This window comes from Cynoglossus semilaevis, chromosome 7, assembly GCF_000523025.1.
Source record: "Cynoglossus semilaevis isolate Cse_v1.0 chromosome 7, Cse_v1.0, whole genome shotgun sequence".
Lineage (NCBI taxonomy): Eukaryota > Metazoa > Chordata > Actinopteri > Pleuronectiformes > Cynoglossidae > Cynoglossus > Cynoglossus semilaevis.
This window is the reverse complement of record NC_024313.1, coordinates 2821523-2843404: the sequence shown is the minus strand read 5'-3', so window position 1 is coordinate 2843404 and position 21882 is coordinate 2821523. Positions and strand designations below refer to the sequence as shown.

Sequence of the window (21882 nt, the reverse complement as noted above, 5' to 3'; positions counted from 1 at the left end):
CTCCCCCCCCCTGCCGATACGGTGGGCTCATGCCCTGGGAGGCACTGGCTCCACTACTGGGGCTCTGGGCCTTCTTGCTTGGGGGCATGGTGGGTCCCATCCAGCCCAAGGCTCACTCCTGGAGAGGGAGGAGAAAATCAAGTTAGAGCAGGTAAAAGAATGAGTTTCTTTACACAAACAAAAAAGAAGCCTGTTGACCACATTGGGGATAATGCTCTTCTGGAACATTTCTCTGGGGGTTTCTTGTCCAGTTCTGCGTTAAACTACAGATTTAGTGCTTCAACGGATCAGGGAATTTCCCTTGTACAGCTAATTACTGGAGTACCAGCGAAATAATATGAGGTTTCTGGAATATCTTATTAAAGGCCAAACAATCACAGGGTTAAAGCTAGTGACTAATAGCCAAAACAATACTAATAGCCGAGGTCGGAGCAACGAGTGATCGCAAAAATAAACTTGAACTGTGGGACTCTGTGTGCCCAGAGATGACCGTGACCGGGAGATAAGCCAAGAAAAGAAAGAAGCAAATGAGTCCATCCCATGACTAATTAGACCATTATTCTTGCCACATAGGAGCAATGTTGCACTAGTTAGATGCAGAAAGAGAGTGTGGAAATTGTCCCGAGCGTCACACCATAATCAGAAGCTTCGCTGCCATGTCTTTGATTGTCCTGTAGCGCGGAGAGCCATGGGAAAGACTCGGGCAACCCCCACAGCAAAATGTAATCTGTTTCACTCACCCTGTGAACATGCTTCAGAGTGTGGACAACCTCAGATGCACACTTGTTCCCTCCCTCTCTCCTCGCACTGATTTAGAGCTAAAATTTCGTGCACACCACAAATGTTTGGGAAAAAAAAAACTCTGCAGGTATAAAGATGTATGAACATGTGTATGAGAAATGGCGTGCATGCAAATGCCGGGGCGGGGGCATGAATTATGTCCAGATATAGTCCCTGTGTTCCTCTGCGCGCTGTGGTCTTGCTCTAATCCAAGGTGATCATCAGCCGTTCTGTCTCCTCTGTCCCTGCGTGACGGATTGACAGCTGTCACAACTGTCAGCCTGCTACGGCTCAGGCCCCTGTGTCACCATGGCAACAGAGCATAACAACTCTGCTCCTCTCCGGAGCAGTCGATGTGTTCTTTTTTTTTTTTTTTTCCTTTCCTCTCTCTCCGTCTTCTCGTCTGAGTCTGTCGCTCTTCCACCTATCTCTACGCTCCCCCTTCTCTGTTCAACCAACACAGATAACTCCGTTCAACAGTGTTGATAGGCTGTAGTGGAAGAACTGAGCTAAATATAGAATTGTGATGTATAGCTGCCGCACCGTTGCTCCAGCGTACAGTTGGTCAGCGGCGCAGTCACCCGGACCGCTCCATCTGACTTTATGCACGGGGCATGGGAAACGCCCCTCCTCTTTATGACACTGACACCTTTTGACACGCCGTGCCTGTCTGAGGAACAGCACCGTTGACCGTGAGCGTAGCGAACTCAAAAAGCACCGGTGGGGATAAGCTCATGCTGCTGGCCATACTGAAGGCTCAATCAAAGGGAGGTGAAGGTGTTTGATAGGAGTTTCCCTGTTCCCTGGTCCCTATAATGCCCACTGTGTGTCCAATTGCCTCAGAGGACAGTGAGAGCATCACTACGTCGCTGTCCCCAGTGCCAGTCCTGTGGAATGCAGAGATGTCTCTGATGCTCTTTTTTTTTTCTTTTTTTTCCTCCTCAATCTCCTCTGCCTCCTCCTTGTTATGTTGCCATAGCACCAAGGGGGCCATGAAACATTATGGCTGACAGTAAAGTCATCTCATTTTACTGTTGCTATGACAACAAACTCCTCACTGTTGGTCGGGGCCAGCACGAGCTGCCGCTCAAGCCTCGTGCCTGTGTGTGTGTGTGTGTGTGTGTGCAAAGGGTTGGATGTTTGTGTGTGTGTGCATTTGTCTACGTTTCAGTGTGTGAGTGTGTGTGTGTGTGTTAGTCTCTCGTGGGCTCTCTTAAAGCTTAACACGCCGGCTTAGCTTTAAACAAACTTTTATGCAACTCCTTCAGTGCCACCCTCCCTCCACCGGGGGGGGGGCAACTGCTAAAAGACAAATGCAGATATGGCTCATCATTTTCAGACCCAATCAAGGGAATGTTCTTACATTTTCTTGACAGATGGGACTGCGTTATCGTCCCCGTCGTCATCACTCTCTACATATCCTTACATGAGTTTGGATCTCTTTGTTTTTATTGCGTTCGTCATTGTTTTGCACGGCCACGTCTGGCACAGTGTTTCTCTAACACAGTGGTTCCTTAGCTTATTATTGGCTCGTGACCCCATTTTTGTCACAAATAAAAAAAATAAATAAATAAATAAATTCTGGCCACCCCGCAGCTTTTGTTTTTGTTCTCGAATTAGTGTTCGGATCATGTTTGTTTTACTGTGTTGAGTTAATTTTGAAAAATACAGTCATTATTTTTTATTAATTACTAGACATTTCAGGTGAGAAACACTGTTTTATTATGTGTGGTAAAATCAAAGCCCTGACTTTTCCCACTCTGGATTTCACTCTACGTTTGCCCCCCCTTTAACCTCAGCACCACACTGGTTCTGTTTGCAATCTGCACCCTGATAACGGAGGTTTTTAATCAACATCAGTCAATTAAAGTAAATGATCATTTACATTTGCAGCACTGTTCCTCCTTCGGCGGTTGATTGGTCCACTTAAGTCATATGACTCCTATTATTACGCTGCCATAAATACAGCCTTCGGTGGACTCTTGACAGGAAAAAAAAAACCCTGAAAATGACTGTGGCAACTGTGGCCGACATTCAAACGTCTTCAGAAGTTAAACAAATGTCCGGTCAGTGATATAATTATCCATGGCAGCAAATTCTAAAATATCAGCGTGTTGGTCGACTTAAAATCTATTATCATGTTCCCTAAACACGGGCTTTTTAGTAATTTGAACAGTCAACTGAGCAATGAGAAATCAAGGATGATCTAACTGCATATCACTGAGCCAGTCAATCACAGTGAACATCTGTTTTTCATTGAAATACAGCTGCTGTCGTTATGATTTCATTCATCCCACAAACAAACAGACAAACAGAATGTTTTCTTAACTTTGAATATAGAAACACCAGCCAAGTTTTTAACATAGTTTGAGGTTTTTAAAAACGCCAGTTTTCTATATCTGGACATACCATTCACCCATAACATCATGTCTCTGGGTTTGTTTTTTTATTATTATTCTAAGGTAAGGCAGAGCCACTTAAAATGCAGAATCTGTTTCTTTTACCTCAGTCTGAGGAAAATATGCCTAACAGATAAATCAGAGGTACGTTTCCCAGTATGTCGTCGCCATGGTTCTTTAACGGGACACAGACAAATGTCCCCGGCGCTGCGTTACGTAGATTCCAGTCGTACTGAGCAGCAGCTAACAATGTACCATTAAAGGCAAAAAAAAAAAAAAACGTATTTCAAATCAATGGCCTCTGCCGTTGTCATGTCTGCCATAGATTTATAGGTAGGACACGTTGATATTTATAGTCCACCGAGATGATTGGAAAATATGCAACACTTGAAATTAAATATTCATTATTTTGAACCTTGCCTACTGTATATTTTAGTATGAGAACAACCCAAATACTGTACATCCAATGACCTCTTTGACTTGAGTGACCTAGAGGAAAACAGCAGGGTGAGGGTTTTTCAAATACTGGAAGCTTAGCTTAGCTTAGCTTATCTTACGGTGTCACACCAGTCCAAACACCCCAGGTAGAATGGCTTTATGGTTGTCTATACAGCAGGGAACGACAGAGAGCTACACGCTGTCGGCATTAATAAATAAAATAAATACAGAATACTGCCAACTAGATATTAAAATGTTGTCATTATTTATTAAAAACTATTATTATTATTATTATTATTATTATTATTATTATTATTATTATTATCTAATATAAAGCCACATTTATCCCAATGATTGACAAGGAAGACAAAGCCTTCTACGACTGGAAAAGGATCCTGTTTCCATTCATTATAGTGTTTTCATCTTACACTGCAGATCCTTTTTTAACCCTCAGGAGATCTCGATCCCCACTGGCAAGTTTTTCGGTCTGACGTGGCACGTTTCAGATGCAGATGCCAGAAGCACCATTTTGATAATCTACTTCAATTTATTGTCTTTTACTCATCCCAGGATATCAGCCAAAGTGACTTTCAGTGATTCTTGCAGGTCTTCAAGTAACAGAACCTACCCCCCTCCCTCACCAGCCAAAGTGACTTTCAGTGATTCTTGCGGGTCTTCAAGTTACAGAACCTACAACACCCCCCCTTCCCTCACTCCCTGGAACTAGACGACTGCAGGAATATTCAAATAAAACCTTGGTAGCCCCATGATATGCTGTCAGCGGTGCATGTTCTGCTCTGGGCCTCGGCTGACTGCAGCAACAATTACAACTTTGTCAGTCATTCATGGTGTGTTGCATGTCACATTCTCCTGATCCCTGCTATTCTGCCAGTCTTTGCTATATAGCCCAATAAAGCCAGAGCCATGAAAATAATCCCCGTACCTCAGAATGGAGTAGTAATAGTAGTATAGAAGATAGCGACAAAAAAAAAAAAAAAAAATGGAACAGTAGCTGGTAGGGGTTATTACATTGCAGAGGGGTGAGATGAACCTTGAGGCTCCTCTGGCCACAGTGATAGAGCAGAGTCAGATGCACCGAGGCAAAACTAATCTGGACTTTTGATGACAAAAGAACGACCTTTATCCCTCGTTCACATATACTGGATGGATTGAAGGGGAGAGGCAGAGCAACAGAGAAATGGAGAAAATGAGAACTCTCTCGGAGGAGGAAAATAATAAGTTCTGCTACATATATGTCAACACCAGTAGCAGGGATCCTAGGGATGTTCTCCATTTTCAGCCAGTGAAATCGTGGCCCCCAACCTTGCCCTGTGCGTTTCCTGTGCTCTTCCCCTACAACATATATCTTGGATTCAGAGGGTTCACATCCTTTACACTCTGACTGTGTTTTCCTTTTTATGTCATCCAAACCAGCAAAGAGTTATGGAATAGAGTTCAGGGGTCAGGGTGTCCCAGTGGACTGTTTCTGACCTCTGGGTCCTGGGTTCTGCTCTCTGCTGCCTGGCAACCCTCTCTCTCTCTCTCTCTCTCTCTCTCTCAGATGAAATCTGATACACAAATACAAACAATTACCACTACATACATTAGATAGATAGATGGATGGATGGATGGATATATGGATGGATTGATGGATGGATACATAGATAGATAGATAGATAGATAATAACCACTCTAAAACAAGAATATAATCTTTAAGAAACTGCTTGAAATGCACTAAATGTGAAATCTCCAATTCAAGAAAAATGGAACAATTTTTAAAATGCAGTTTTTAAAAAAAAAAAAAATCTGTAATGGCTTTGCTTGGGAGATTGCTTTCGGAGATTTCTGATGGTATCATTATGACCAGTGGGACAAATACATCAAATTGCCATTTGTTAGATTTTTGGTGGTTTTCAGTACTTTTGGTGCAATCAGGGTCTGGGTGTACTTGAACACTTATCGATTTAAGCGTCAAAAAATATCCCTCTAGACGGGTATTGTCTTCTTGTGTTATAGAGAGTTCAGAGAAGAGAAAGGGGGAGAGAGACATTGAGACCACACCACATTTCCTTGACTTTTTAAAACAGTTCCGTTTGAATAACGACACCAGACCGCTACCTGAGTTTCTGCCTCAAGTATCTACAGAAAAAAAACACTCCTCCTAATGGACAAAAAAACCTTTGCATTATTCTTCAGGTACTGTGTGGTATTTTCAACGGGACATTGCTTGGCTTTGTTAAACACAATTACAAAAGATCACATTCATTTAAAAAAAAAAAAAGTGTGTTCTTGACTAGCCTGTCTGCGGTCTAGAAAAAATTAGTTTGACACATCAGGGAGAGATAAATCACAAAGAAATAGTTTCCCAAGGGGGTGAAAAATAAAATTAAAAGAAAGGCAGAAGTGATTTAGTGGTAACCTTGTCTGTGTACAAACTTTCTGCAGGGTGTTAAAGAAAATGATAAATCATATAAAGGAAAAAATGATGTTGGTCTGTACAAAATCTGAAAACTTGATCTTGGTAATTTAAAGTTTGGGTAAAAAGGTTCAAATAAATGGAGTACATGGAGTCCTTGTTTTGGAGTGTAAATACTCAGACAATAAATATAAATAAATGAATATAGAGTGAAAAAAAATGTCATTAATCTTTGCTAGAAAAAAAAAAGTCTTTGTTTCAATACATATTATATTAGGTTTGGGTTGAGAGTACAGAGTAAATACTACACCTCAGCTCCTATTGGCAACCAACTAAGCAGATAATAAGCACATAATACACAGTATATTTAGAGAAACAGAGCCCCAGAACTTTCAAATTGAAAAATGATAGCGTGGAGAACATCAATGGGGCCACTGCATATGTAGTAAGGACACAGCGCCGGTTCACTAAAACCCGCAGTAACTAGGATAGCATGAGCGGAGCGAGGAAATACGTGATGTATGGAGCGAGGAAATCAAATACAACACGCGCAGGCACAAACGCACAACCCCTGTCCTCCGAAGGAGGCTGACCACCAAAGTAAACAGACATTTCCATCCAGCAAACACAGACTAAGTTTAGTATTATTCACCCGCATCCGGCCATCACTCACACAGCCACCCGTGCTCTCCGAGGACCGCGGACAAGGAGACTCGGACGTACACGCACAACCTGGTGGAATTTGCAAATGTGGACGATTGAAGGTGACTCGCACGTGTGTTGCCTCCGGGGGTCCCTTTGGTGTACTGCGCGTGTGCCTGCATCCATGTTTGCATGGGGGGGGGAGGGGGGGGGGGACTCACAGTGAGGTCACACTGGACCTCAGTGGAAATGGCAATCACACATCAAAAACTGACATGCAGTCATACGCCTGTGAGCGCTCACTTATTCACGTCCGGTTGCTCATTCAGTGGCTATTTTTGTTTTAATTATGTTCGAGTCAGGTTAATGATTTTCCCACTTTTGTTTGAGAATATACACGAGACATAATAAATGTGAAATTCTTAAAATGACAAAGGGCCCAAAATTGAAGTCTTGACCGTTGCCTTGTTGACAAACACCTATATGATAGATGAGTAAACAGCACTATTTACCCATAAGATAAAACACCTGAATGTTACAACATTCTCTATCTGAATGAGAATCAATGAGAATCTTGCAGATTTATTTTTTCCCCCATATTTAATTAGAATTGTCTTTTCCAGGTCTGAGCTGCTGGGTAAAGTGTTGTTGGCACCGATGGCTCACTGCAAGTCACAAGTCACGGAAAGTCTTCCAGTGTGTATCTGTGGGCTCTCAGGATTGACCCCGAGCCAAGAAACATGCGCTGGTGACCTGGCTGGTGTGTGCCTGCCATCTACAGTGTCAGCTGGCATCGACTCCGGCTCTCACTGCAACCCTTAACAGGATTAAGAGGCATGAGATGAATGGGTTGCTGGGGTAAATGCGACAGTGAGTTTAAAAAGTTGCCCTGACGTTCACTGTTAATTTTAGCAATTTTTCTGACGTGTACGTCATCGCCGAGATACAAGAGGCGCTAACTAGCTTAAAAAAAAAAAAAAAAAGTATATTCCCACATACGGTCATGGATTCAGACCTGCGGTAATTCAACAGTAGACAGTAATTGCAGTCTAATTAAACTACATAACTGTAGCCTGACGTGACGGAGCACGTAAATCTAATCTCTCGTTGCCTTTTCCGATACTCTTGTTACTACATCGCGAAGAAACAGCTTAATTGTTTATGATTATATTACTGTAAATAATATATTTTATTCAAACCGCCGTTCATCTCAAGCTGGCTTATCAAAGGTCGAAAGGTCAAGACGATGCGCCGTTCGCCCGTGCTCAACAACGAGCCCAAGCGTTAGAGCAAATGACACAGTTAAAGATCTAACAGCAGATTAGGCTGAAAAATTTGACACCAACAATTACTGTATTAGTAATGAAAGAAAAAAAAAAAAGGTGTGTTATCCCTTTATCTCACCCTGATCACATTCTCTTCCCTCCCTCGCCTGCAGTCCCTGCCTCTCTCCCTCTAAGGCTGCCCTGTCTTTTCTCTTTGACAGTGAGCAGGTCCCTGTTGGCCCTCTGTGTTTTTTACAATATGGTGGGAAAGAGAAGTCTAAGACAGAGGAAGGAGAGAGAGAGAGAGAGAGAGAGAGTGCCAGAAACACTATACAGTATCAAAGCGACCAGTGCAGAGCCAACAGAGCTTTGATAGCAGACAGGGAGGGTTTCAGGTCAGAAAAGTGTGAGAAGAAAGGCTCAGTGAACTGTTTAAAGAGGGGTTGTGATTTAACAGGATCTACATTGAGGACAGACCGGGGTGAAGCTTTGAGCTACTGAGTGTGTTTCAACTGCATGTCCTGCAGTCACGAAGGGAAAAAAAAAAAAAAAATTAGGCTGGACCTCTTCTCCATGTCTGCCTGTCTCTTTTTCTCTTTTTCCCTCTGGCCTTTTTTTTTTACTTATCTATAACAAACAGCAGCTCAGTCTCACAGCCACTGGACCACAGTTTGTCCCGACAACAAAAAACCATGGCAACAACAACGGGAAGAGCCTGTCCACTTCTAAAGATCCACCCTTCTTGGCTTCTTAACCCCCCCCACCCTTCCTCCCCCCTCTTTGAGTATCCTGCAACGTTGGCCCAAACAAGCAGCTGCAACCCATAAACACATGACCTAAAACTTGTGGTGTCATACCAAGGTTGTGATCGCGGAGCTGTACCGCCTCGTGTTCACTTGAAGGAAAAACAAATGAGACTCGAAGACAAATAGGATCTGCAGTCTGCGCGCCCGCCTTTGCTGAGCAAACTCACGCGGCTTCTGCTGATGATAAAGCTCCGCTTACATCCCTCACTCCTCCCTCCCACTCATACAAGCTGTTTTTAACACCGCCACAGATACCTTATGTCAACGCAAATGTGGCCCGAATGCTGACAAAACCAAACTCAGCAAACGGGACTAAAAAAAGGGAAGGTGACGTGACGAATCACTTTCAAGTGCTTTTTGTCCCCATACTGCAAGTCCCAAACACGGTATTATTAAGATTATCATTCCACAGGGAACAGTTAGGGATGGATGTACTACCTCTCCTTACACCATCTGACGGGGAAGCAAAGGTACAGTAAATTAAAAGAGGATCTGTGGTACAGTAATGTGGCTTCACTGGGGGAATGGGGGAAGTTTAACAGGATGGACATACGTACATGCGACATTTGACCTCCAATTCATCCGTTTATCCGTGACCGGGTCACGGGGGCAGCAGTCTCCAGGACCGCCACCCAAATCACACTGCACCGTACCAGCCCCTCGTGAACCTTCCTGAGTCCACCGGAAGGCGCCAACCGCCCTAACCGGGATTCGATCTTGCCCAATGACATTGCCTCTGGGCCAAAGTGCCTATTATTAGAAAATATTTTTGTATATTTGGGTTTAGAGATTAGCAATGAACTCAACTTTGTCACCTACATTCCAGCATGGGAAAATACTAAAATTGGATTTTGTTACAAATATCAGGTACCTGTTACAAAAAAAACACCAGTTTTCCCTCCAGGCAGGAGGAAGCCATTAGATATTTTTGTCCAGCAAACATGTTCACAAAAAATAAACATTACGCAAATAAGAATGAGGGGGAAAGAAAAAGTAGCACAGCATCGCAGCAGATGGACTGTATTAACCTTAACTTTCCTCTCATGTGATTCAGTGATTCATTTTTCAATACTGCACCTTTAAATGAATATTCATCTTGAAAGGCAAAAGATGTGAGCAGTCCTCTTACCTGACGGGCCGAATCAATAATCTACTATGATACAACGTGACCCAGAAAAGACAGTTTACGCACATTCACTCATTTCCAGCACGTTTCAACTTCGGTCGATGAATGCATTTGTAGCCTCAGCTCAGTGGAAAGTCCTCGGCTCGGAGAGGAGAGGAAAACCCTGGTCAAGGAACACGGTGGCTTCGACGAGTGAAAGGTTTGGACATTGAAAGCAGCACCGATGATTGCCGCAGAAATGTTTTCCTTTTTGCTGTCACAGAGTATTTGCGGCTCTTAGCGTGCTAGCGTTCGATTACGCTGTTAGAGCCTCACATCATCCGTTTTTCTGTCCTAGCGGTGGCACTGAGCTGTAATTCCGCCCGTACTTCTGTTTCTCATCAGTGTCGCCTTCTGCGCTGGAGGTAACAGCTGCCTCATCCACTGCTCTACTTATTCCCCCATAAGAGTTTTTACATAAATATACACTATGAGGCCATTCGCAAAAAAACTCTGTTTCCAACGCAACACCCCGCTGCCCTAAAGACCCTGTTAGAGCCTCACATCTATGGAAAATTACTATCTGCGTTTGAAAGATTTGTTCTCCTCATCTGTCCCCTGGGTCAGAGATGGATCGTCCAACAGCACCTTTATGCCTTCTGTTCTTTTTTTTTTCTTTTTTTCCCAAGGTGTGCCTGCAGAATTATACAAAAGCTGGAAGTTTCTTCCTCGCTGAGTTTACACAGTTAATGGAGGTTGATGTTGCCGACTAAGAATAAGAAGCTGTCTTTTCTCTGTTAAGTTAAGATTTAAATAGGTTTGGCAATGGGCCTGCAAATTTGATGCTGAAGTGTTGCCTATTAGACAGCGTATTAAGTACTCTGTTGGCTTCACGTGTACTCTGCTATTGTGTTTGTTTGTGCTCTTTTTCCCTGTTTGAAGTCATTTTCGGCCCGGCTGTATAATGTCCTCATTTGGTCTCCCCCTGGTGGAGGGACGGCTGCTCCACGAAGGTTAAACAATCTCACAGACGCTCATCTCTACATTTAGCTTTAATGTCTTCACTCCTGAATCTGCAGATTTTTTCATTTTCAAAAGAAAAAAAAACACAACAACAACAATATTTTGCTTCCTATTTCTCGTTTTTTTTTTTTTAAATCGGCAGACCTAGGAAACAGCACAGGGCAGAGGGGGATGATCACTACAGCAGCTGACAGGAGAGGGCCAAAAAGTGAGGGTGAGGGAGCGTCAAAGAAGGAGGGCAGTTACATCCTACAGCCATTAACAGCATTTCAAAGTCACTCACTCTTCCAGCGTATGCTGTTTGACAGGCACTGCCAACAGAATTAGTGAAGAGGGATGATGATGCCATGATTACATGTTTAGCACCGGAGAAAGATCGGGGATAATCCGCAGCCAGAGCACACACGCGTAAATATAAACGCCCCGACGTAGAGAAAGAAATTAACTCGGGAGAAACAGGAAGCGGGATTAGGAGATATGATAACCTTGCTTTTAAGATGCGGTCAGCATTGATGAAACAGCCCCACAACCTCCATTTCAATGCAGAGACCTGATAAATAAACACCGCGGGCTTCTCTTATTCCCCTGATGAGTAAATTGAATTCCCAAATTACAGGCTTAAGATAACATACCTGGGCTATACGGCCGCCCTTTATAAATCTCTAATCTCTTTGTAGATATTCATCAAAGGCTATTTTACTCTTGATATTGAGTACACAGGAGAAGGGAGAGCAGGGAACAACAAGAAGTGTGGTTCACATTAAGGTCTCTGATCTTATATCTCCAGTCCCCGGTTTTTCCACCACATCCCTTTTGCCAGGGGTGATGAGTAGAAAATGAAGGAGCATATTTCTCAAAGAAATTGGGAGTGGGGGCTGGGAACCGGGGGGTTGTCTTATCTGCCACTGCTTCTCCAGCCCTTTATTTCAGCATAACATGATCCGAGCGTAGCCTCAAGTCAGTAACAACACTACGTTGTCTCATCGACCTGCAGTTCATCTTACAGCCATTTCACATCCCCCCCCCCCCCACACTAATGTGCCTGACGGCCAATGCGGAGACTGAAGTTTCCATCTGCCCGGTGCCAAATGAAAGCCAGTGGTAGTCATATTTGTTGGATAAACTCACCCGAGTCCATCTGTTGTTCATTCACTAACGAAAACTCAAACACAACCAAAGAGGCCACTCAAGGACACGAGCTAGTCAGCGCGAGGGCCGGCGGAACAACGCAAAGCTAACAGGTCAGGCCAAGACAAGAAAACCTAATCCAGCAGTAGTCTCCGAGCACCGAGCACGAGTACACACGACTAAATATAGCCCTGAAAATATCTGTTTTCTGTATCTGTTGCCATGAAATACGTCCTGCAGCACTGCTGGGATTTTACACCTGATTTTACTACCTTCAGCAGTAAAGCAAGACAAATAGTATCGGTCAACAACGCAATTACAGCAGCGTGTTATTTAAATGACGCTTTATAGTAATAATGTTTGTGTGTGTTGATGCAGATACCAGTGAGTATCAGCTGTGTGTGTGTGTTGATGCAGATACCAGTGAGAAATGCTAGTGCTGTACAACTGTTTACAAATTAAAACGCAGAATTATACAGAAGGTAATCATAAAAATCCTAGCTGCAGATAATAACCAGGATAGTAACCAAGACAAGCTTTGTTATCGGGATTTAAAAGGACTAGATTTTGACCCTAAGTTGAACCCGACTGGTTTAGAGAACAGATTACTAAATAACTCAACAGCCATGGTCGACATTTTACTCGAATCATCTACTTCCAACACTGGGACCAGTAGTACAAAAAAAAAGAAAAAAATCAGTGCAAAATATGTTTTATTTTATATAAAAACACCAGGCTTTCTTTATAATTACCTACCTTTTCAAAATAAAAGTATCAGAAAAGCTTCTTTTAAAAGAGAAACACATAACAGACACATTTTGCATTACTCAAAATAAAAGTATCAGAAAAGCTTCTCTTAAAAGAGACAAACATGGTATCATTTGGATTAACAGACACATTTTGCATTAGCTTACTATTTCACGGATAATCTTAATGTTTCATAGTTAACCAGGTGACTTTTTTTATTGTTGTTTAAAAAAAGAGGAAATACAATACTAATCAAAAATAAAAGCAACTTAAAATGACGATCATTTATCAAGTGATGGAATTTACTTTTACTGAGTAGCGGGCTGCGTTGCCAGCCACATAATCACTGGAGTGAAAGAGCACGAACAGCCCACTGTGAATGAACATATGTCTTAGCGTTACGTTGCATAAATGACATTTAAGATAAATCACCTTCGAGCAGAGAGGAGGTGATGCTCAGCCCAGAGACCGCGCTGTGTGCAGCTCATACTGCTGATCATGTGCAGAAAGCCAGCCTTGGGTTTGCCCTACACCACGCTCTCTCTAAAGGGCGTGCGTCTCTAACCAGTCATATTCCGTTATCTGGCAGAAGCAGATAAGGTCTGCTCATTAAGGGTCACACTTGGTGATAACATTCAAATGCTTCAATTATACAAGACATTATCACCGTGCCTGCCCTCTTCCACCGTCGCCGCCGCCGCCGCTCTTTCCTGGGCAGTTTAAAACTGCGAGCGGCGAGTCAAAAGTTCTAGTCCATCTAGTAGAAACTGCTTACCAGTGGTTTCTTATATTTTTAGTTTTACAGCTCTTGGCAGGTAAGCCATGAATTTAATTTCAGCCATTGCTTCGGAGAAATCTCACTGCGAGGAGGAAACCCTTCAGGAAGACAGTGAAATAAAAAGCCAGCTCTCCAGTGTTTCCTGTCATGGATTTCTTTTGAGGCTAACCAGTAAAACAGTATTGGACACTACAGCTCTCCCGTGGAAGCCATACCAGTGAAATATTTAGCTGTTTGGCGAAAGCTACGAAAGGAAATGCCTCGGCTACAGCATAAACGGAAAACTGTTTTTCCAGGGGGGAAATGACAATGTACGATATTTACAAAAACTTTTCATGGTCTTTGTATGCAGTCCTAGCCTACGTTAGCTCCAGTGTCCAGGCACACAGAAACATGCTTTGTTTTGAGGCGTTACGGTAGACTAGAAATGTGACAGTGACACTATTTGCATACAACAATGCTCTGGTCCAGGCTGCTGCTCTGTCACTGTTCACCAAACCTAACCCTGTTAACCAAAGTACCCTGTTCTTCGACTCTTAGCGAAAAAGTTTAAGCGCATTACTGCCACCTATCAGCCTGGAGGCTGACCTCTGTGACAGAAATGACAATAAATGCAATATTATTGTCTCTAATGAAACAATAGTCAAACAAAAGTCCAGTTTAAATTGATAGCTAAAGAAATACCCGACTGCGTTCATCCATTTTTTTTTTTTTTCAGGATAGCTGACATTTCATTTGTCGTTGATAACGTTCTCCACAGGCAGCAGTTAAAAATCACACTCTTAAAGACAGGGGAAGAGAACGGGGTGGAGTTTGACAGGGCATTCTGGGAAATGTAGGAATCCGCCAGCAGCGCGTCGTGATAGCGTGAGGAGCGTAAACACACAAGAAGACAAATGACAGCTGTTTATTTACAACAAAGAGAGAGTGTTGTACTTTTCAGCCTGTTGATTTATAATAGAGCAGGAGCAGCTGAGAATGGAATTTTCCTCCGAGGCAGGGCGTTCCACTCTTTCACTAAACAACAAGGGGCGAGGGAAACTCCACTGCTCCCGCTTTCGCGCTCACACATACACAGATGAATGCGAGGAGATGAAACCAAACACATTTGTATGCGGCGACGCATATGTCTTTTCTCCCTTTGTTCTTTAACAGTGGTTTCCTGTCTAGTTCTCGTGGAACATTCAAAGCATGAACACCCAGAGTCAGCAAGTCTGGACACAGCTGCTGAATATTCAGCCCTGCGCTCCCTCCTCCTCCTCTCATCATATCTGCGCTCTCTCCCACCTTAAACCCTCCTTATTTTCTCCCCCTCTCCCTCCACGTCTCACTCTGCTCCCAGCTACAATCTCTCCTGTTCGGGCCGCCGCCGCCGCCGCCGCCGCTACTCTCTTTGCTCCACTTTCATTAAGGGGCTCTCCTCTGATAGCCCTTCATATAACACTTAATCATCATAACAATAAGAGCACTCTCTGACGAATCACCTCAAGGGGCCGGTCCTAAAGATCCTTCCGCTAACTGATGTCATTAACAGCCGGGGCTCCTGACTGGCTGGGGCGGCGGAGCAGAGCCCGCCCCAGGTGTTTGACAGAGGGCTCAGTGGGAGCGGGCAGGTCGGACGGGCCAAGGACATTCCACTTATGGAGAAGAAAACCTTCAGACGAGTACCTGCTCACACGGTCACAAAGGCTTTCTGCAGGTAAAGCAGGAGACAAATGTGTTTGGTTGTGGACAGAGGAGGTGGGGGGGGGCTGGGGGGGGGGATAAGAAGACTGTGCTGAAGAGTGGGGTCTGAATAACACCAGTCTACATGAATGGATCTTCAGGGAAACGACTGCTGTCACTGCAACTACTCTGTAGTTGAGGCGGTGTGATAAGAACACACCGTGTGGGTGTGTGAGGGTGTGTGTGTGTGTGTGTGTGTGAAGGTGGCATTCTGGCTGATAGAGTCTCTGCCACTAGCACGCTGTGAGAGTGTCTGCGTGCCATATTATGTTATTATGGATGTGCAAAGACCAACAGTGACGGTGGTAGCTCAACGCTGACCAAAAAACCCAATGCGTACGCACACGGTGAAATCACAGCTGTCCTCGGTTGCTATGCGGCAATCGCACCATCGTCTCAGATAACACACACAGCAGCGCGCGCACGCACATACATGAGAATTACAGGGGGCAGCAACACCAGACTTATGGAGGGTCGGGAGGGTCACGGGCGGTGGGGGAGGAGGGGTTATTGTGACAAAGTTGCCAGGCAACAGAAACAGCTTTTGCAACTTCAAATTTGATCCCCGGCGCGCCCCTGACCAGACAGTGTGTGTGTGATGAATTTGATGACAGTAGGTGGTTGTTTTGCACCTGGCTCCGAGTGTTTGCACAGATATGTGTTGAATGTGCTACTGCTTCATTACGCACCTCGATAAATCTTGTATTCCTTGGTGTCCACAGATACACCACAGAGGTCTGGGGCCGTCTGAGTGTGCAGCTGCGTTTTGGTTACGGTGGACGATATTTGAAAAGTCCAGGCTTTGTACGGGTTATATTCTGCATCTCTGAGTTACTATCAAACCAGATACACGAATACTCCTGAAATTCACACGTGACTGTATTAACTAGAATCATTCTGGAAGTACGAAATACAACTTATATCTACAAATACAATTTTTGTTTTTCTTTGTAAGAGCTGCAAAAAAAACATTTAACGATTTAAACGATGGCGGTCGTGTACTGTATGTAGTTTCAAGTACTACAGAAATGAGTACTACAAACTAACAAATTATTACCAATTTTTTAAAGTCCATTATATCCTGCGTCTTTCTCAAGATTGAATCAAATTCATATTTTTTTAATAGTCGAGAAAAAAAAAAATCCAAAGTGCTCCGAAATTGAAATAAAGGATTTTTTAGGTGCTCCTTGGTGGAGAGAATGGAAAAATGATTAAGAGTTTTTAACAGCATTATGAAGAACGCCTTGGATTTATTCATTTTTTCAAACAGCGGTGTTAAATCGTGAGAAAGCCGGGAGCCGATTAACAACAGAAACAAAGTGACTCTAGTTGGCAACAAGTAACCAAACTGTTATTAAAGTATTCTACTTTGTATGTTCAATGAAACTGTAGTTTTTTATGTCTCTTTTCAGGCTCCTGGCAGTGCAGCGTGGTGTAGTAATACATCTAAAAGAGGCTCCAACACTTCCCTGTTACATATTTGGACAGAGGCTTTAATGAAACATGCAGTTTTGGAGAAGTAAAAAACTGTCCAATGAGATACACACATTTATTAATGAACTGATTTACACCACACTGTAAATGGGTTAAGGATGCGATGAGCCTCAAAAACTCCTGCCTACTCTACCTTTAACAATTTCAATAATGAATGCCATTTGAGGATGAACTCGAGCTCGGAGCCTACAACGAGTCATGATCTGTGACATTTCGCGTTTTTCACAAATGGGTGCGCAGACATTTAGCGTGTGAGTCAGGTACCATATTAAAGTTAAATAAGGAGCTCCCCCCTGAAGTCTCGCTGATTACGTTTTCCACGGTGAAACTCATTTATTTGTCATTACTCAAATATTCTGTCACAAAACTCATCAAAGAAATCAACAAAAAAAAACAAGAAAAAAAAACTTTTAATAGTTAAAAGCTGCAGCCTTGGCTTTTACCTCCCTGCCTTGCCTTGCCTCAGTTAGTGATGTCACACGTCAGACCCTCCGTCTGCTCCGTCTGCGCCGTTTCTTTTCCACTGTGAGCAGCGGAACAAAGCAGAGATGGCAGGGAAACTTATCTTTAAAAAGAAACTGCACAGCTCTGTGGAATAATTTGGAAAACTGTCACAGAGAGCGAGTCCTACATGCCAGTCAGTCACACTCATACGCACGCTTTCTCTTTCACTCTCCCTCACACACGCACGCACACGAACACATGCGTGCACACTGAGAGCAACTTTGGTGTTTGTATCATACAGGAAGGCATTTTTCCCCTCCGCACTGCCAGAGAGCAGGCCCACGCATGGACACACAGACGTTGACTAAGACCTCAGGACTCCCTGAAGGGACAACGGATGCCGAGTGTGGGACGGGGTGGGGGGCGAGTGAGTGTGTGCACACTTACATATGTAAGCAAATGTGTATGCAATTCCCAAATTCACAGAAGTGAAGTCACACATTTACACGGTTGATAGAATTTCTTTTTTTACATCACCCCCGTGGGTGACGCAAGGCATTGTGGTCAGAGCATCTGTGTGTTAGTGTTAGTGTGTGAGTTTGTGTGTATTTGGCAGTGTCAATTAACCTGTGCAGTGTTAAGTTCTTATGCCGTCTTAAAGTGGCAGAGCTGTAATCCAGGCATGTCCAAGGTCTGGCCCGGGGACCAATTGCAGCCCATGCACATATGTCTTGTGGACACAATATAAATACAGGCTAGGAAAAAAAAATGTAATTTTATGCTTCACCAAAAGATGGTAGCAGCGCTCAGTAGCCCCCCCCCCTGTGGCGATATGCGTCCATGACTGCTTCTGGTCAGTTTCTAAAATGGCAACTGTGAGCAGGAAAAGGAAGGTTGACTGCGAAAAAAAGTTTTGTTTTTTTTCCTGAAATACGGAACAACTGATTTGCCAAGAGACTCTGGCTGTTTATGAGGAATTCAATTTCAAGAGACACTACGAGTTCATGCGACAAGTTAATTAACCATAATATAGGATGTTTAAAATCTGGTTAATGACGCGAAGAAAAACCGTGCACCGTTTGCAGAAAAACATTCCACCAAATAGTTAAATTCCATTTAATGTTCACGGGTGAAAAACTGTCAGGCAGAATGGTTGGCTCTCATACATGTTTACTTCAAATCACAGATCCTGGCCTGATTTGAAAAAGAGGTTGGACAACCCTGCTCTATTTCTTCTGGATCTTTTGAGAAAAACAATTCACTTCAGAAACTGTTAAGTCACTACATGGTGTTGTTTCCCTTCAGTTTGGGCTTTAAAGTTAGAGAGAGAGAGAAAATGTGTGCAACAGAGTAAAAAAGTGAGTTTATTTGCCTTGGTGTGTGTCTGTTAAAAGCTTCCAGTTCTCTCATCTGAGGCTGGCTGATGTGCAGACCTTCAACCACAGCACTTGGAGAACACAACAAGCAGGCCGAGACACAAATAGCACACTCTGTGTGTACTTAAAACCTCACAGTTCAAACAACAAGCTAAAATAACTCCGCCGAAAGTGGAGCAAGGTCGACAACCGAGATGATGCCGTTTTCTTTTCTGAGATAAGTCCTGGCACAGGCAGCGTCGGAGAAGAAGAGCCGGCCGTCATTTCTCTTCTCCTTTCATTCACCCGCCTGCCTGCCATTGTTGCCGACTTTAAGAGGAGCATCCGTAAAGGTCACACGGTCACCGGCGGGTGCAATGAAAGAGGACGTTACTATTTCAGAGACCCTGCTTATGAGTAAGAGTCTCTTTGAAATGGATATAATGAGAAAAATAATGAGAGGCAGAACCGAAAGAATTACTCACTGTCAAATGTTGGAAGACTTTTTTTTGTTTTTAAACATACTGGACGCTTCAAACAGACGATGGCTGAATCCACCTATGACATCACCGCGGCTGGCTAAAAAAGACAGGACAGACGGTGGGAAAAAGCCAAGCTGACGTAACGCTATTCACTCAGCGTCAATTACATAATCACAGTGTCCAACGCCTGCAGGACTGAAATGCTGTGTGTGTTTGCAATCACATGCCGGGCAAGAACTCATAATTGCAATCTCATGTGAGAGTGAGGACATAAACTTAGGCATGCTGATGACATCATTAATGGGAGACGGCCTGGCGTGAACACGGCGGCCTGGCGTGAGTGGGATCTGGTGAGGCCGGGTAAAGAGGCAGGAGACAGCGCTCCTGCGCTAACACCGAGCCGGAGGAGTGAATTTGTGCAAGACAAATTCGACCAAACAAGGCTGTAACTAAACAACGCTGTTTGTGGTTTGCAGTCTTTGTTTGCGTACGGCGTGTACAGTACACACAGCGTGATCGTGTACGTGCTCGTCTTGTTCTTCTCTTCAGGAGGCAGAGAAACCCAACAGAAGCTTCCACGTCCGCCGCTACAACATAAAGACGTACGTACACACATACATGCACGCCGACTCCACCCCTCGCTCATAAACAAAGCTTCCTAAGGACAGGAAATCCTTCCACCCACGTCCCTGTGTTGCCTGGCAACCAGATCAGCGTCACCGCGTGCATGCCTTCCGCCGCTGCTGCTGCAGTCGCCCCAAATACACGAGACACAAAACACACAAGACGGAGGGAGACGTACATACGCAGGCGACTCCTCGAGTTTGCTCCTTTAGAAGAATCAAAAAATCAACAGACAAGTGAGCCAAAGCTGAGCAGGCTGATGCTCGCCACAGCTGCCCTCCAATTCATCAGTAATGGATCTAGTCTCCCCCGGCCGCCCCCCCCCCCCGCCCCCCCCCCCCCCGTAAACACAAAACACAGTTCCCCTCATTTATAAGTGCTCTCTTTTTCAAGTCGCCGACATTTTTTCTTTTTCTTCCACGCAACGCTGTGCACGCACAGCATGAGTTCCAGTTCCTCCCAAGGTATCCGGCTCGTGCACACGCGTGCCACTCTACCAGGATGCAGTGAGCAATTACTCAGCACGGCTAAGTAGAGGGCCTAATTGAGCCGAGGTGCCCAGCACTGTGGACAATGAGTCCATTTCAAATCAGTAGGAGGCCTATTGAACGCAATTATAACCTAGGGGACACAGTGAAGCATTATTCTTCAGAGCCATCTTGGCCACTTAAACTGGCTGGGTTTCCACCGCGGTTTGAAGCCTGCTTTTAACTCGCCGATTGTTTTCACACAGCCACAGTTCAAGACCGAGCCAAACCAAACACACAATAATTCATTCAGCGTCCATTAAGTGATTATATGTTACCTTTGCTGAGCTCGGACATTTGTGCAGAGAAACTATACAAGCAAAAAAAAAAAAACGAAAAAAAAAAAAAAAAACAATGATCCAGCGATTGCATTCTTGTTACCTGCGCATAAAACAAGATCAGAAGCACGGAGGGATTTATTTATTTACGTTTATACCGACAGTTTAGAGTTTATTGTAGGGTTTAAAACAATAAACTTTAACGTTTGGCGTAGCTATTAGCAGACATCGTAGTTAGTTCTTGGACTTAGCTTGTACTAAAATTGGTGCAAACAGACATAACAATAATAATGACATAGGTGAAAAATCCCAACTGCACCTGAACGCATTCGAAGGGATTTGAGTAAACTTAATGAAAGTTTCCATTTAAAGTTACTCTAGAAATGCCATGTAGTAATGACTATATGCAAATTAAAGTTTCAATGTATTTACGTAAAAATCAAATTATAAATTCCGAATGATTCGTTTTTGAACTCATCGAGTTAAATACTTACGATTATTGCCTTGTTTGTTGGCTTCTTTCTATGCCTGGTCGGCATCATTACACTCATACTCCTGAAACTCCTCTCTGCTGCGGACAAGATCACCGATACAAACCTGATCTGACGTTTGTAAAGCCATGACCTTTGAACAGACCCAAGGTCAAACACGGACCTTTTTATCAACATCTGTCCGCAGTGATCTTATCACATGTGGTCAGCACACCTAGCAGTTAAACAGCAGTCCTTTGGCCAGATCAGATCAGATCAAAATAACTCAAAGTAACATTTTGATTTGTTCAGAATATCACTACCTGACTTAGTACTTCAGGCTATTCCAGGAGAATTACTTTAGTTAAGACAGATAATCTATCAGAAAATCTGGGACCAGAAGACGCAGCAGAGAAAGAACTGTGAGGAGGAGCCTGAAGACGTACCATCTTTATCAGACAGACTAACCACAAAGTAAATCAAGGTTCAAGGTTTTTATTTGCCATTTCTGCATAAACCCACAGTCGAAACCCACGTTGGAAATCTTGTCTCACAGAGTCAACACTTTTACACAAACATTTTGTTAAAAAATAGAAGTAGCAAATATAAAGAAAAATAAAAGTATAAAGTACAAGAGTCTAAGATTAAAAGATAGTGGATTGTACATGGAGAAAATACAGTCGTAGCCTCAAAGTACTGAAAGTACTGAAGTAAATGAACAACTGATGAGACAAATAGCTGATCTTAAAAAACAAGGAAAAAAAAACAATCTTTAATAGTCAGTGAAAGGCAGAAAAATGTGTAAAAGCCATCCTGTCCGCCTTTTCCGGGGTGAGAGAGAAGGAAGAGGAAGGAGGAATTTGATGTAATCCAGTTAACCTGTCCAGTCTTGTCAATCTAAATAACTGTCATCTATTGGACGGGGGGAAAAAAGTAGTTACACTTGCAAAGCTGTA

The 21882-nt window shown here is 43.5% G+C and overlaps 1 protein-coding gene across 1 annotated transcript in view; it reads right to left on the bottom strand.

Moving 5' to 3' along the window:
* The window catches only part of ches1 (checkpoint suppressor 1), a 31987-nt gene extending 31869 nt beyond the window's left edge, over positions 1–118 (bottom strand). Inside the window, exon 1 of the mRNA XM_025057014.1 lies at positions 9–118. Coding sequence (XP_024912782.1) covers positions 9–100 — 92 coding nt within the window. The 5' untranslated portion in view covers positions 101–118. The remainder of the gene's footprint in view (positions 1–8) is intronic.
* Positions 119–21882: the final 21764 nt, after the last annotated feature.